The sequence below is a fragment of the Musa acuminata genome, chromosome BXJ1-6, assembly GCF_036884655.1.
Source record: "Musa acuminata AAA Group cultivar baxijiao chromosome BXJ1-6, Cavendish_Baxijiao_AAA, whole genome shotgun sequence".
NCBI lineage: Eukaryota > Viridiplantae > Streptophyta > Magnoliopsida > Zingiberales > Musaceae > Musa > Musa acuminata.
In genome coordinates, this window is record NC_088332.1 from 23,897,450 (window position 1) to 23,913,433 (window position 15,984).

Sequence of the window (15,984 nt, forward strand, 5' to 3'; positions counted from 1 at the left end):
TATATATATATACATATATATACAGGCATGAGTTAGTGATTAAAAACTTCACCAAAATGTACACCCAACCCCACAAAAACCCATCACAACACTACGTATTTGCAGTAAGCCATGAACTCACCTTCCTGATTCGGTTCGTGGAAATCTGATACCAGTTGTGTTTTGAGTCCCAGGTTGCAGAAAGATCCTGTTAAAGCCTTCCAACCGCACAAGAACTCAGTGAAGCACTACAGAATCCACTCTGATACAATCATGAATGTTAACACGAAAATAAAGGGATGGTCTCCATGCCACCTCTGAGACTGTTTGTTGACGTGGCCATCTCGTTTAATGGCATTAGATCTACCTAATGAAAGACTCCATAAGGAACTGGTGTTATGAATCTACAAGTGCACTATTCATTACACCAAAGAAGATGAATCTCTCACATGACATGGGAACAGCGATTTCTACCACCTAGATTCGTCTTTGAATCACTTGGATCCCTCGACACACCAAGGCTTCCCTCTTGGATCATCAGACTCCAACTCTGACTCCAACCCCGAGATCCATCACCTAATGTTGGATGCTTGGTCCAGGCATCCACCTGTTCTTGCTCTACTTGCCATCACAACTTCCAGCAGGGCAAGATAATTTACAAACAGTGCAACAAAGAGCAGTCCACGCTCTTGTGCTTCCAGCTCCCTCCGTCGGAGCAACTTGATGACTTCTTCTGCGACTGACCATGACAAGGATGACCTGCAGAACAAGATCATTTGTTATTCCAGCCTTCCTACCATCAAAGACGATGACATATACATAAACATATACATATATATACATATATTATATATATATGTATATATATACATATATATACATATATATACATATATATATATATACATATATATACATATATATATATATATCCATTCCTTTTTGGAGCAAATATGATCTAAATGTGAGAACACTGGAACAAGTGCTGATGTTAAAACTAAAGCAAAAGATAGAACAGAGAATCCACATGCTCCTTTGTGTAAACTATGAAATAGATCAGGCAGGTTCTCTCGGTATCTTAAGATGTGAATTTTAGATGCGTGAACTCCAACAATGACATGTTTTTGCTACAATGACATGATCAACAACTTGAAAATAATTCTGAACATTCTGCAAAATTTACAATAACCTCCTCATTGATAGGCCTTTGACTCGTCACAAATAATCAATTATGCAACATCTGCAGGGAATCTCCAGATGAAATAATTAATCATCCTTTTGAATGCATCTAAATATTTTGAAAGGTAACTCAAGCAGAAAAAATGCTGCACAGTATAAATGCCAACTCAAAGATGAACAAGATATTAGTTAAATCATAAATTGAGTACATAGGATTAAAAATCAAGAAATATTAGTAAGAATGGTTTGAAATACATGTAACAGTAAGCAATTGAATGATTGAAGCATGGTAAGATCGACACAAAGTCCTTACACTTTAAAGCATAGATGTCATCGAAGAACTAATGATATTCTTAATTTGGTTTGAATAGTGCTACCAACATATCTTTACCAAATATATAACTTTATTCCTCAGAACATGCTCTTTTCTTTTCAAGATCTAGATTGGCTACTCTACAAAAGTGGTATTATCTCTTAATTGCCAACAAAAGTCGAAGACAATGCCAATCTGTATGCCACAAGTCCAACCTTCTGTAAGATCTCAAATGTCCTTTGGCTAACTTCTTCATTCTTCCTTCTGCATAACTTTTCTAGTGGTTGTTAATAATCTTTAACGTATTGTCACAACCCGGGCCTAATAAGCTAGTTGGCTTACCAACTTCGTTTGGCCCAAACAATTAGCCAAAATACTTAAGTTGAAGTTGATAGTAGTACACTCATCAAACCATTATAAGCCAATATTTAGTCTTGCCCACTTCCGATGTGGGACTACTCAAGGTGTTATAGCATGGTCCATTTGAGGCATAGCTTGGTGGTGGCTTCACGTCGTGACAAGTCCTATAAATCTATATATGGGTATCCCTTTCCTACTCGAGCCCCCTCACCATGTCTAAATAAGGTCGGCTCTAATACCAATTATCACGACCCAGGCCTAATGAGTTAGCTGGTTTATCAACTTTAGTTGGCCCAAACCACTGGTCAAAATACTTAAGCTGAAGTTAATAATAATATACTCATCAGACCCTTATAAGTCAATCTTTAGTCTTGCCCACTTCCGATGTGAGACTAATCGAGGTGTTACAATTTAGGTCAACTACATGGATCTTTTGTTGCCATTGAGATCTGTAAAAAGCCATATGTTTAATTAAGTTTAGAAGATTTAAATCTTTATTTATAGTTTCTATTAAAAATTTTTGGATCATCCTCTTTTTAGTTTCTATTAAAATCATTTTATCTTTTCTAACGATCATATTTGTAGGTCTCATAAGCACATGCTCATACCATCTTAAACGATTCTCTCTCATCTTATCCTCTATCAAAATGATACCTAGTTGTTTACAAATAAAAATATTTTTTATTCTATCTTTCTTAGCAACTCCACACATTCATTTTTGCATTTTTATCTCGGCAACAAAAGCTTTTTGTATATGTTATTTCTTAACTTCCAACACTCGAAACAATAAAGCATTGTTGATCTCACAACTGTCTTATAATATTTTTTTTAATCTCCAAGGTATCCGATAATTATATAAGACTACTAATATCCCTCACCATTTTAATCATCTTGTTTTTACTCTATAAATAATATCTTTATCAATCTCTCCATCTCGTTAAATAATTGATCCAAGATATATAAAACTTATACTTAAAGGAACTTCTTACTCATCCAACTTAACTATATTCTCTTGCATATTCCTAATATTACTAAAATTTTATTTCATATATTCAGTTTTAATCATACTTAATCTAAAACCTTTAGTTTCTAAGAATTATCTTCGTACTCAAGTTTATAATAGAATAGCAATAGAAAATGACATTAATATAAAGAAGACGAAAAAAATTATAGAACTAAAAAAAGTTATATTTTCATAAATAGGCCCATTATGGGCTAGCGTAGATTGTCCATGTGCATCATGAACTAGTGCAACATATGGAGAACACGACACTTAAAAGGTTACTACTAAGATGTGAGTCAAATTTAAACATTACCAAGAATTTGACTTGACAAGCAGTAAAAAAATCTCAAATGTAGGTAACACTAAAATGGTGTCGGCAGATGTCAAGCCATCCGAGCCTACCATTAATCTTGATGAAGTTTTGACATTTCCATATCATCAAATAAATGTATTTTATCTCTTAATCCATCTCTCTCTTCTAAACTATGCATGATTTCAAGGTTCCAAATACTGGGCATACTATTGACCGATAGGGTTTGGTATTTACCAGTCCACTAGATGACCAATACGTGAACTGAGAGATACCACCAATACAATTTGAAACAGTGTATTTTATTTTGTCTAGACAGGTGTAATCTGCTATCGACAGCTGTTGACATCCATCAACATCAGGTACTTGAGATGCTAAATTATTAAAATAATAGGTAAAAAAATTAAAAAGTAGTTTTCAGCAATGCTGTTGAAACTTTCCCTCTTCTCTCTCTTTCCCTTTGTTCAGTCACAACCACCACTCCACCTTGGCATCCACATCCTTCAATAGTCATTGCTGTCTCTCCTCCTCTTCCCCCTCTCACTCTAGTCCAAGCATTCTGACCAGTACTGAGTGAAGAACTGTCATTGTAGAGGTTAGGTCGCCTACCAATATTAGCACGGAACCAAGATTTTGAACCTTTCATGAATTCATGGTTAAGTCACTCGTTTTCTGTATATTTCAAACGATTTATGCTTAGATAAGGTTAATTATGCCAAATTTAAAAAAAATTACATTTCAACTATTTTGTAGCTACAATCCACCACGAATTAAGTTAGAGAAACATGTATAAAAAATAACCTTGTGGCCTAAACCAGCATTGAATGTTAGAATTACACCACAATGTGTTCAGATTAAGTTAGAGAGAGAAAACCAGCTAAAACCAGTCACATGCATGCAAGTCAATGTGTGCTGGTGTGCTAGTTCCATTACAGCATCACATTAGCATGTTCCCTAGAATAGCACATTATGATAGAATAAGGCTGATTGGCATAGAGGTGGTATATAACAAAATTCTTGAGGTTACATGACAGTGAATTAGGAACAGAACTACTCAATCAACATAAGCAATATGGGCATACCCTTATCATCAAATTCTCCATGGGCAGAACCTCGTAATATGAAATTCCTCAAATCATTTACATATAAGTGGAATATCAAGAAGAACTAACCTCTAGAATGCAAAGATGATAGCTTGCAAGGCAAGAATGCGTGCCACTAATGTAGCATTACTGCTTTTCTTAGTCCTGCTGCAATCTAAGGGTACCTGTTTGAAATGGCAATACCCATCTCAATCACTACAAAAGAACTATCAACAAAACACAGAGTAAAGTAGGACATTTAATGTACCTCAAGATGACATAATGATGATCACCTCAAACTGTTGTTTGATCTGAGCTGCTGCCCTGCACAAACTGTGGTGAATGAGCAGGTACTATGAAGTGTGGCTGGGCAGGAACAGGGGTTGCTAATCCTGTAATGTTGAATACTAAAATTATTTTCTACAGGCTATGCCAATAACATAGTAAATTGCAGCAAACCACTTGTACAAAGGTTCAAAAAACAAGAACATTACGGTTATTTTCTGACTCCTTTGAGCTTGAAATGATATATTTGTTGAGAACCACAGTCAAATGTAAAGACCAAGGATCACAATTAAAATGACCAAACTAAAGAAAGAAATACAGAATATTTTTAACAAGTTCAAATTCAAACCAACTACAGCAAATAGAATACTAGTATCTGATGTTCTCCACTAAGTCATATCTTGCATCAAGGAAACAAAATTAAAAAAGCACCAATATACTACAAGTTGAGCTTAGTAAGGTCAACCATTAATTTATTCTTGTGCCAACCACGAATTTGTAACACTAGGTAACATTCACTCAATCCTTTCTCTTGAACCTCATCAACAGTAGAGTCCTGTATGTCCCAACCACAATCTATGCTCACCTCAAAGAGATACAGATACCTAGATATAATATAACATGTAACTTAAGACCTGAACATACGAAATAACAAAGAAAATGAAATTTCTAGGAGAAAATATACCAGCTGGATAGGGTGCTTGAATCACAGGTCGAGGAGCACTTGCCATTCCATTGACATTTGGTCCACTCAATTGCACAATCTGATTAGCTGGCATTGTGTAGCCCTGAACTGCCATATAACCAGGCCCACCAGACATAGGTTGACCAAATTGACCAAATGGGTAAACAGCTGTATTTACAGCTCCTGGAAACCCATAAACTTGAAAGTAATGGTGCCCCATGTAAGGGTTGTATATATTCTACAAAAGAAAGAAAGAGGATTGTATACATTCTGCAAAAGAAAGAAATATAATCACAACTGCCACTGCTAATAGCAACAGTCTAAAATCAACTTCCAGATTCAGAAAAAAGGATTGACATAATTCTGGGTACTGAACCTGTGGAAAGATGTACTCCGGCCCATATGGATTGTAACTGCAAAAGGAATTTTTATAGTAATCAATAAAGGCACTTGATTGATACTCCACTAACACATTCACAATAATCATAAACCACAATAAATATTTGAAGGACCTTAAGCATAGATGTGATAAGCACAAATTCCTAACATCATGACAACCAGAGACTACAGAGTCTTACTACCTTCTCCCTATTCCTAGGGTGTGCAAGCAGTGTCACCATAGCCATGTCAACTTGGAGCTTATGTTTCCCCATCTTAATTTCCCCCTAAACTCTCTGCAAGTGGATAATAAACTAATATCCCATCATCCTTATTTGCAATTGGCTAATATCAAACCATAATACTAACAACTGAAAGATAATTATTCTTTAACTTCATCAGTTGCCTTCAATGGAATTGCCAAAATATATATCAGTGCATGAGTATTGTACTGTTTTCACTAATACAGATAGAGAGAATTTAATGTTTGAATTTCCTTGAATATATATATATATATATATATTGATGTTATTTTAGTTAAAAATCACAGCCTACATAAGCTCTTGCCACTAACAAATCTGAAAAGGGTCAACTAAATGCATCTTTAACCCCGGATTCAGAAAGGCTGTTCCTCAGTTACAAGCCACAAAATGAAGGGCGTATCCGCTTATTGAATTCTAATCAAGACACATATTTCCGAACATGGATTACAAATTAAAAAAAGGTCCATCTCTTACATTTATTTAATTATTAGAATCATATATTATATGTCAAAGAATAACTAAAAGCAAGTAAAGCTCATTAATTTTACACAACATAGCTATTATCTGACTCAAGATAATTGTAAAACAAAAATCCTTTATATCAGAAAGTTCAGATTTCTCCATGTTTAACGGAAAAAATATAGGTGGCACACTTGATTAATATCAGTGCCTGCTTCCATGCCTATCTAATAGAAGTGAACATGTACATAGTTATGGTATTATAAGGTCAGGTAACAATTAAGTTGGTTTAGCCAAATACTTTACAATTCAATCTACCTTATCTTACAACTATATATCACCTAAAACATACCTTGCTATTCTTTGTTCCTAGTAGGGCATGCTTTTAAGTTAGAAAGATGGGACCACAAGAGAGTTCCCATTCGAAATCTCTTCTAAAAGCTTACACGTTCAAGATCATAGTACTGCTGGTTCAGAAGTAAAAACAGAGAGAATATTAACAGTAAATTTTTCTTCTCCACAATTTTTAGTTGTGATTCTTTCACTTATTCATCCTAGTAATTAGTTCTTTAAACTAATCAACTTCATAATAAGATATCAGGACAGATATCAAAGGAAATATTAATTACTTTCTTTTAACAACAACCAACTACTGTTCTGAAAAGATTCAGAAGATCAACCAACCTATATGGTGGATAAGGAAACCCTTGTTGGTAGCCAAAAGGAACTGATGATTGATGAGCAGGACTTCCGACATATGGCCCTCGTGGAACCAACACACCTCCAATGTTGGGGCCTGCTGACCTTGGGCGCACTAAAAAAGAAAGCCCGACAAACAAACCGACGTCCATGTTACAAGTGGCTAGCATGTCGTAGCAGCATGGCAACAATAGAAAAGGAAAAACATCAAGAATGGATATAATACATTTTCCTTCAGATTCTTAAAGTTCAATATTTTTGTCTTTTATATTATCTTTTTTTTTGTAGGGAGGATTTGGTCGACTAGAAAAATAAATTAATTCATTCTATAAGTCAAAAAAATGTTCTGAATGTTTCACAGACAGGTATCTATTTGGTAAGTATTTTATGTGGAAGGAAACATAAGGACTTCCTTGTGAGGGCAAATCAATTGTTATAGACCAAAAGAAGCAGGTCTATATAGATTGGGAAAGGCCGTAGATGAAAAAGTGAAACAACCATAATGAAGTAGTCAAAAGCATTTAAATGATTCCCATATGGACAACTAGTATTTCAAGCATGCTCAGAGAAATGCAGGCGGCGAAAGCAAAGCTAAAAGAAACCACCCGTGGTTTGCTCCAAAGCTTGGTGGTCAGTGACATGAGTACTTGTGCCGACATATGCTGATCAACATGATAATCCCTGGTTTGCATTAGTAATAAGTACTGAAATTTTGAATTCATCCACTTAATCTAACTTCTGCAAAGAAGAAAGATGCCAAATTGGCAAATCTGAAAGCAAAGAGAAAAATATAATAGTCCTATAGATTACAAAATGCACCATTACAGAAGACCTATCTTCCTCCTAATTCAGAAGGAAAGAAAGGATATCTAAAATAATTAGGAGTTCCCACAACTTCAACATTCTTGTTTGTCCATCATCAAATATATATAACTTTCTACCCAGTGTTGCATTAAACCATTTGATGTTGATTTAATTGTTTTCCTATCTCTGTGATATGGTTTAACATTTTCCAAAACATAAACTCGACCTAAAAATTTATTTGCATTTTTATGTCTCTATCGAGTCCGAGTAACCAATACACGAACAATTAAAAAGAACCTGATGCTTATGTAAAGTCCAGGCCTTTCGCAACTCCATTAAGACTAAGGCACAAAGTAAAGATACAATAAAGTTTGTTGATGATTTTACAAGCTGCAAAACCAGGTGGTAGATATAGTTTAAGGCACTTACAAAATAACATGCTTGACCACATCATGTCTGAAGCCCTCTTAGAAACTGGATAAAGATATGGGTTATGGTTACAAGTTACAACACAACAGGGATACAACAATCTTAAAATGTTAGGACAAAGTACCACACAGAAACATCAATTAAAATATATGTATATTATGAATACTTACTCCTGAGATAATATAAATATTATAAATATTAGCCGACAAACATTTTTCTATTACAATCATAATATAGATGTTTTCTTCATGTGTGATGTGTCTACTACCTTCTAGTACTTTTATCTCCGGATTTTACAATTCTATATGTTGTTTTTTTTTCTAGCAATTTTTAAGAAATTAACTCATCCAAATTAATCAAGCTACTAACTCATGATAAAAGATAATAAAGAACTACAACTTCCTACAAGCAGTCATGGATCTATGGTTGATCTTTATGAGCTTGTGATACAACAGCAGAGATGATATAGCAAGAGAAGTGACTCACTAACAGCGACATCATAACAGCAGCAGCAACCCAACAGTAGTTGTCTTCTCCTTCCCTCTATGCTTCTCTCTTCTACTTCATCCTCTTTTATTTTTCCTTATTCTCTTTCTAATGCCTTTTCCATACATGCTGATGCTCAAAAGAATATATATATATATATATATATATATATATGGCACATATTCCAGCCATGATATGCCTTTAAGACTAACACAGTAACTTTCAACTGTTTTTGTTTGCATTGGATTAGTTTTACAATGCCAATAGGAACCCATGAAACAACGAAACTAGGTTCTTTGTAAAAGTAGAACATATTAAGAAAAATTATCTTCAAATTCATAGCCCATAATTAATAAGCTAAGGATAACTCCGAATCTCCAATATCAGTGTACCATAAAGATTACATGCAATGACGAACTTCAGATTTGTTCTTAGGTTTGTCATTCTTTCATATGCAACTTGTGTTGTATGTTTCAAATGTACTATTCATTATTGCACTGATCTCACTATAAAAACATTCCAGTTTGAAGTGAATTCTTTTATAATAACAGTGGCCAAGAGATCCTACGACTTACTCTTGGAAACCAACAATGAACTTTGCAACTTCAGGAGCATTAAATAAAGTATAAGGCTGACACATTGGATAGGTCGAAGACCTCTCCTGAAGATGATAGATAAGCCTGATTGTGACAATCGAAAAAGAAAAGGTTCTAGAGTGCAGCAGTACGGATGACAAACAAAGAATTGGATGGACGACAAGGAGCAATTCAACAGATTTGAGGCACCACCAAATATTCAGATGCAATTTTTGATGATTCTACCATAATCAGAAACTATAGGGCAATACCACCAAACTGTAGAGCAGGGCGTGGCCGCCCAAGTGAAGCCAAGTTGCAGTTCGCCCGCCGGCCATCGATAACAGGGCTCGGGTCAGCACATGCCCTCTTTGCAGATTCCGATTGTCGAAAAGTAACCTAATGCCAACGACCAAGTCAACACCATAACCAACGATTCAGCAGTCACCCCAACAAACACGTAAGTAACAACTAAAAGATCAAAATCCTTCCTCGATCTCGATTCTTTAAAGGAGCAATCTTCACTTCACACGATTAAAGAACCATGAAATACTCACGAATCCATAACCTTTGGACCGCCCGGTGTTCTTGTCCGTGATCACCACGGCCTCGAGGATCTCTCCGAACTGCTCGAAGTGGCGGCGCAGCGTCTCGCTCTTGGTCTCCCACGCGAGGCCCCCGACGAAGACCTTCGTCAACGTCGTGTCCCCGAAAGGGGAATTTAGGAAGTGGAAGCCGGAGCTGGAGCTCGAGGCCGATCCGGAGGCCGACCCAGGCCCCGGATGGTGAAAAGCCATCGAGCAAACCCCCAGAAGGAACCGAAATCGCAGCCAAGAAGAGGAGAATTGGAAGGAAGAATCGGGCAGAGGGGTGGGGTGATCAACCGTGGAAACCCTAGGTGGCGCTCGTAAAAACCCTAGTTTTATGGGTTCCAAGCAGAGACCAGATCAAAAAAAGCGATCTTCGCTGAAGATTTGAAGGAATCCCGAGGAAAGATGGAAGAAACAGAGAGGAGGTGTGGGATGGGAGTCCGACTCTGGCAGCAACTGCTGGCCTTCCACGAAGAACACTTGTGCCAAAAATCATTACTACTGCTCCTAATAATAATAATAATAATATTATTATTATTATTATTATTATTATTATTATTATTAGAAAAAGAAATTGGGATAGGTCAGCAGAAATTATATACAGATATTGGATCCTTAAAACCCTAACTTTTGTATCCTTGTGGTGTGATTTGGGATCACTCCATTCTGCTAACTACTCTCTTATCTCCAACCCTGTTTAGCAATTCCACTTTCTTGGTGATGAAGCCAGCCATCCACTATTATTATAAGCTTCCTTCTTTTCAGCAATTGCTTCACCTTAAATTGTATATTAATTAAAAAAAGTTGGTTGTGCCTCCTCCCTGTATTCAGCTACTTAAATTCACAGAGTACTCTATGAATTATCCCTTGAACTGTGGAACCTTAATAATTAATCGTAAAAGATGTTGAAACCGAAGCCAAATCTTTTGTTAATAATCCTCGTCTCAAAATTACATTATGCAGTGATTGATTGTAATGTGTTGTACGCCTTTTAATTCAATATACGTCAGAATGAGGTCCCGCTGTAGATAATAGTAGAATCAAAAGTCGGTCAGCTGCTTATGAACTGGGAACTCATGGAGCTTGATTTTAGCGTGGATGCTCATTAGCCGGAGAATGATCTCTTCTCTTCCACGGTTGTGAAACATTCTTCTCCTCTTCAAGAAAATGATTTTTTTTTAGATTAATTATTTCCTAACACTCATTTCAGCTAATATGATGCCATTACCTGAGTGTTACACTTGATGTTTAGCTCCACACTGAATGCAAAGAGGTTAACTACAAAACCTCACCTATCGCATTTGATTAGGTGGTGACAAATAATGTGATCTAACATTGAGCATTTGTATGGTTAAAGGACATATCATAACTGATTGGACCTCGAGGATGTTAAATATTAAATGGGAGAGATAGTGATGTTCAAATTTAATCATGTATTTGATAGATGCCAGAGATTATATCATAAGAGGATTTTAATGTGATCTAACATTATCAGTGAGTTTAAAAATTTATAAATAATATACTTGTTTAACATTAACTATGACTTCTGATAAGCGGATAAGATTTCCTCGGTTGAGGAAATCTGTAAGCAGTTGAGAAAAATCCTCCATGCTGAATGTGTATAAATAGCTATCAAGAGCTCAAACTAGGTAATTCCATCTCATACATTTCATAGTTTCTTCTACAATTTTTATATTTCTATCTTCTTCGTTTAATTCTTAACATGGTATCAGAGCGTTCTTCCTTGCGGATGTAGGCAGCTCTGTCGAAGCCTTCTACTGCTCATCTTTTCTGTTCAATTGGAAAGGGCAGTGTTGCTGCTTACCTCTCCTCCGGAGACTGCTCGGCCACCTCTTGCCCTCACAAGAACCTCGCCTACACTATCGTGGTGGTCGTCGTCCTCGCAACTACTCCCCGGCCAGCGACCTCTCCTCCTCGTTCCCACATCTCACTCGAGCGAGAAGTGCTGCTGCTACCATCCTTGCCACTCAACCTCGTCGAGGTGCTTGACGCTGACATTGCTTACCCTATTTCGCAGTGTTATCCTACCTGAGCTGGCAGTCCCCTACCATTTCCTCTACCTCGGTGCACCTCGGCAACATTAATCCAAAGTAACAAAGCAGTCACCTCCTGCCATAGCCATCATTGCCTTCCTGCGGCAACAGGAACGATTGCAGTTTTTATAGCTTCCATCTGCAACCGCTTCCCTCTGCCATAGCAATTTCTCTGCCACAACAATCTTTACTGCCACAGCAAGCTTCAGTAGCTTGCATCGCTACAGCCTCATCGTTGCAGCCTTCTCTGCAGTGCATCATTGCATCGTTGCAGCCTCCTCTGCAGCTTCCTCGCCCATCGTTGCAGCCTCCTTTACAGTGCATTGCTATAGCCTCCTTTGTAGTGCATCGCTACAGCCTCCTTTGCAGCGATGTGCATCGATGCAGCCTCCTTTACAGTTCATCGCTGCAGCCTCCTTTGCAACGCATCGATATGCTTTTCTCCTCCTCCCTCCCTCCTATATCTTTACATCTTCTGTAAAGATCACTTAAACCGCCACAAGATATCTGGGATGTCTTCATTTTTCTCTTCCGATATTCATATCCCTATTTCTGCAGGGACTCTGAGCACTTCTCAAAGTCTTATCATCATCAATGTTGTAGCACTTATTCCCTTTAAATTATCCAAAGGTAGCAACTATGCATCTTGGCGGGCACAACTTTCTAATATTCTATTTGGCTATGATCTCTTAGGTTATATTGATGGCTCTCTCTAGTGTCCACCTAAAATAATCAACATCCTAGGCGAACTCAGTCCAGTGCCAAATCCAGCCCACAAACTATGGTTACGTCAAGATTGCCTCATCCTCCAAGCTATTCAAGCTTCCGTTGTTGGATCCATTGCCCCGCTGATATCCTCATGTATGACTGCTGCAGAAGCATGGTGCAAGTTAGAAACAACTTTGGCAAATCGCTCGTGTACTCGCATACTTGGATTTTTCTCCAATTTGATGAAAACGAAACAAGAGGGAAGTACTATTGCTGATTATCTACAACATATCAAAATTATCGTCGCATCCTGACTTCACAAGCCACCAACGAGTTGTTTGCCAACTATGTGATAAAGTCGGACACTCCGCGAAAGTCTGTCGGTCTCGCCCCAAACTCCCTGCTCCATCATAGTGGCTTCAGACGAATTTCATGGCTACTCCAACTCCTACCCAACCTAAATGGATTGTGGACTCAGGCGCCTCTCATCACATCATCTCTGATCTTCAAAACTTGTCCATTCTCAATAACTATGATGGAAATGAAGATATCATCATCGGTGACGGTAAAAGAATTCCTATTACTCATTCTAGTTCCTCAACGCTTAGTTTACTTACCACAACTTTTATACTCGATGATGATGCTCTGTGTGCACCTCACATTAAAAAAAACCTCATTTCTATTTTTCAATTCTGTAAACAAAATAATACCTCCATTGAATTCTTTCCTAATTTTTTTCTTATCAGGGATTTGAGCACGGGGGCATCTTTAGTCCAGGGCCAAAACAAAGACAACATTTATGAGTGGCCATCTACTTCGCAAATTACCCTACCTACTGGTCACTCTTCAGTCGCAGCTCCGGTTGATATATGGTATTGTTGTCTTGGTCATCCCTCCCTTTTTATCCAGCAAAAATTACTTTCTCGTTATTCTCTTCCTACCTTGAAAATCAATAGCATTGTCAATCATTGCGATGCTTATCTTTGCAATAAAAGTCATAAACTGTCTTTTAAGACAACCTTCATTTCTTGCTCTAAACCATTTGAAATCATTTATACCGACGTGTGGGGCCCTGTCCCAATTCCTTCTTTTGACAAGTTTCGTTTTTATGTCATTTTTTAGACTATTTTACTAAGTACACATGGTTATATCCTCTCTACCATAAGTCTAATGTTTCTATAGTATTTACCAACTTTCGGAAGTTGATCGAGAATTTTTTTCAATCTTCCATTAAAACAGTTTACTCTCGTGGCGGAGGCGAATATCAAGCCCTCACATCCTATCTCTCCGCTTATGGTATACAACACCTCAAGTCACCCCCACATACTCCCCAATTGGTTTGCTTTGCCGAACGCAAACATCGGCATATTGTTGAAACTGGTCTCTCCCTTCTACATCAAGCATCCATGCCACCATCTTTTTGGTCAGTAGATTTTCAAACTGCAGTTTATCTCATTAATCGTATACTCACTCCAGTTTTACAATACCAGTTACCATTTGAAAAATTATTCCACAAGTTTCCAAATCTTCATAAACTCAAAGTTTTTGGCTGTTTATATTATCCATGGCTCCGTCCCTGTGCCTCACATAAGCTAACACCACGATCTAAGCCTTGCACTTTTATAGGATACTCTCTTGAATATAATGCTTTTCATTGCTATGAACCCCAAACTAAAAAAGTTTTTATATCACGTCATGTTATTTTTGAGGAGTCTATCTTTCCTTTTCAAAACAATCATACTATGCAAGCTACTCCGATAAACATACATTACTAGAATATCCCTCCGATCTCATTACACGAACCTCCAATGATACCGTCCAGTTCTTACCCTCAAGATCCACATACTACTATTACTCTAGTTCAACAGCTTCTCACTCCCTCTATTTCTCCACTCCCTTCCTCACAAGTTTTCCCTATTAATGAAGTAATACCCTCGACAACATTGCCACTGGCTTTACCTTCTCCTAGACCTAGTGACATTGTCGTGCCGACGGTTGGCCCGGTCCATGATAGTGACTCGCCCTCGGCTATACCACCAACACAATCTACCACTTCCATCCCCCCTAGACATCCAATAACAACACGCTCCAAAAGTGGTATTTTCAAACCACGTCAAGTCCTTGACTTACATGTTATAACAAGTTCCTCTACTAAGGCCAGTGAACCCACTACAATCACTCAAGCTCAAAAATCTTCTCACTAGCATAAAGTCATATGTGACTAATATGGTGCTCTCCTCCATAACTCTACATGGACCTTAGTACCCTTTCATCACACACAAAATATCATCGGGTGTAAATGGATCTTTCAAATTAAGCGGAACCCAGACGGATCCGTTGCCAGATATAAAGCATGTCTAATCGCCAAAGGGTTTCATCAACGACCTGGTGTCGACTTCATAGAGACATTTAGTCCCGTTGTTAAACCCATAACAATTCGTCTTATCCTGAGTTTGGTCATCTCAAAGGGCTGGCACATATAATAATTGGATGTTAACAATGCCTTTTTACAGGGGTCACTTACTGAAGATATCTTTATGCAGCAATCTCTTGGTTTTGTTCATCCTTAGTATCCGAGGCATGTCTGCAAACTTCAAAAAGCTATTTATGGACTTCGTCAAGCTCCAAGGGCTTGGTATACCGAGCTTGGCTCGTTTTTTACTTCAATTAGCTTCATCTATTCCAAGTTTGATACCTCGTTATTCATTTGCCAACACAATGGAAGCATAATATATCTTTTAGTATATGTGGATGATATTATTGTCATAGGAAATGATCCTTTGAAGACTCAAGCATTTCTAAAGCACTTGGTCGATCGATTCTCCCTCAAAGATCTAAGAACTTTAAGCTACTTTCTGAGAGTGGAAGTAACATTTACATCTTCATGTCTCTTCCTATCACAAAGAAAGTATATTCAAGATTTATTATCAAAGACAAACATGCAGGATGCAAAAGAAGTTACAACTCCTCTCTCTACCAGTGAATCACTTAAATTATGTGATGGAAGTCCTACTATAGATTCGACTCAATATCGACAAGTCCTTGGCTCCTTATAGTACTTAGCTTTCACCCGTCCAGATATCTCATTTGCCGTCAATAAATTATCGTAATTCATGTATCGACCATCTATTACGCATTGGTCTACGGTCAAACGAATTTTACAGTATCTTAAAGGGACTCTTAATCATGACATTTTTCTTTGCAAAAATACTTCACTCCATCTCCATGCCTTTGCTGATGCTGATTGGGCAGGGAACTTTGATGATAGAACATCTACGTCAAGGTACATTATCTTCCTTGTAGCTACTCCAATCAGTTGGAGTTCTAAAAAATAAAAGATGGT

General features: G+C 37.4%; 1 protein-coding gene across 3 annotated transcripts; it reads right to left on the bottom strand.

The window, feature by feature from the left end:
* Positions 1-220: 220 nt before the first annotated feature.
* LOC103973857 (uncharacterized) lies at positions 221-10,486 on the bottom strand. 3 transcript variants are annotated; one of them, XM_065188046.1, is made up of 9 exons: positions 9,847-10,486; positions 9,562-9,688; positions 8,229-8,273; positions 6,981-7,110; positions 5,573-5,609; positions 5,197-5,434; positions 4,495-4,618; positions 4,317-4,411; positions 221-738 (listed from the first exon to the last, which is right to left on the bottom strand). In XM_065188046.1, the coding sequence occupies exons 1-7, from the start codon at positions 10,084-10,086 to the stop codon at positions 4,521-4,523; spliced, it is 915 nt and encodes a 304-aa protein (XP_065044118.1). In that variant the 5' UTR covers positions 10,087-10,486; the 3' UTR covers positions 221-738; positions 4,317-4,411; positions 4,495-4,520. The 3 variants fall into 3 exon arrangements, with proteins under 3 accessions (XP_065044118.1, XP_065044117.1, XP_065044119.1); XM_065188045.1 differs by lacking the exon at positions 8,229-8,273 and having other exon boundaries at positions 6,981-7,158; XM_065188047.1 differs by lacking the exon at positions 8,229-8,273 and having other exon boundaries at positions 9,847-10,477.
* Between the last annotated feature and the right edge of the window lie 5,498 nt (positions 10,487-15,984).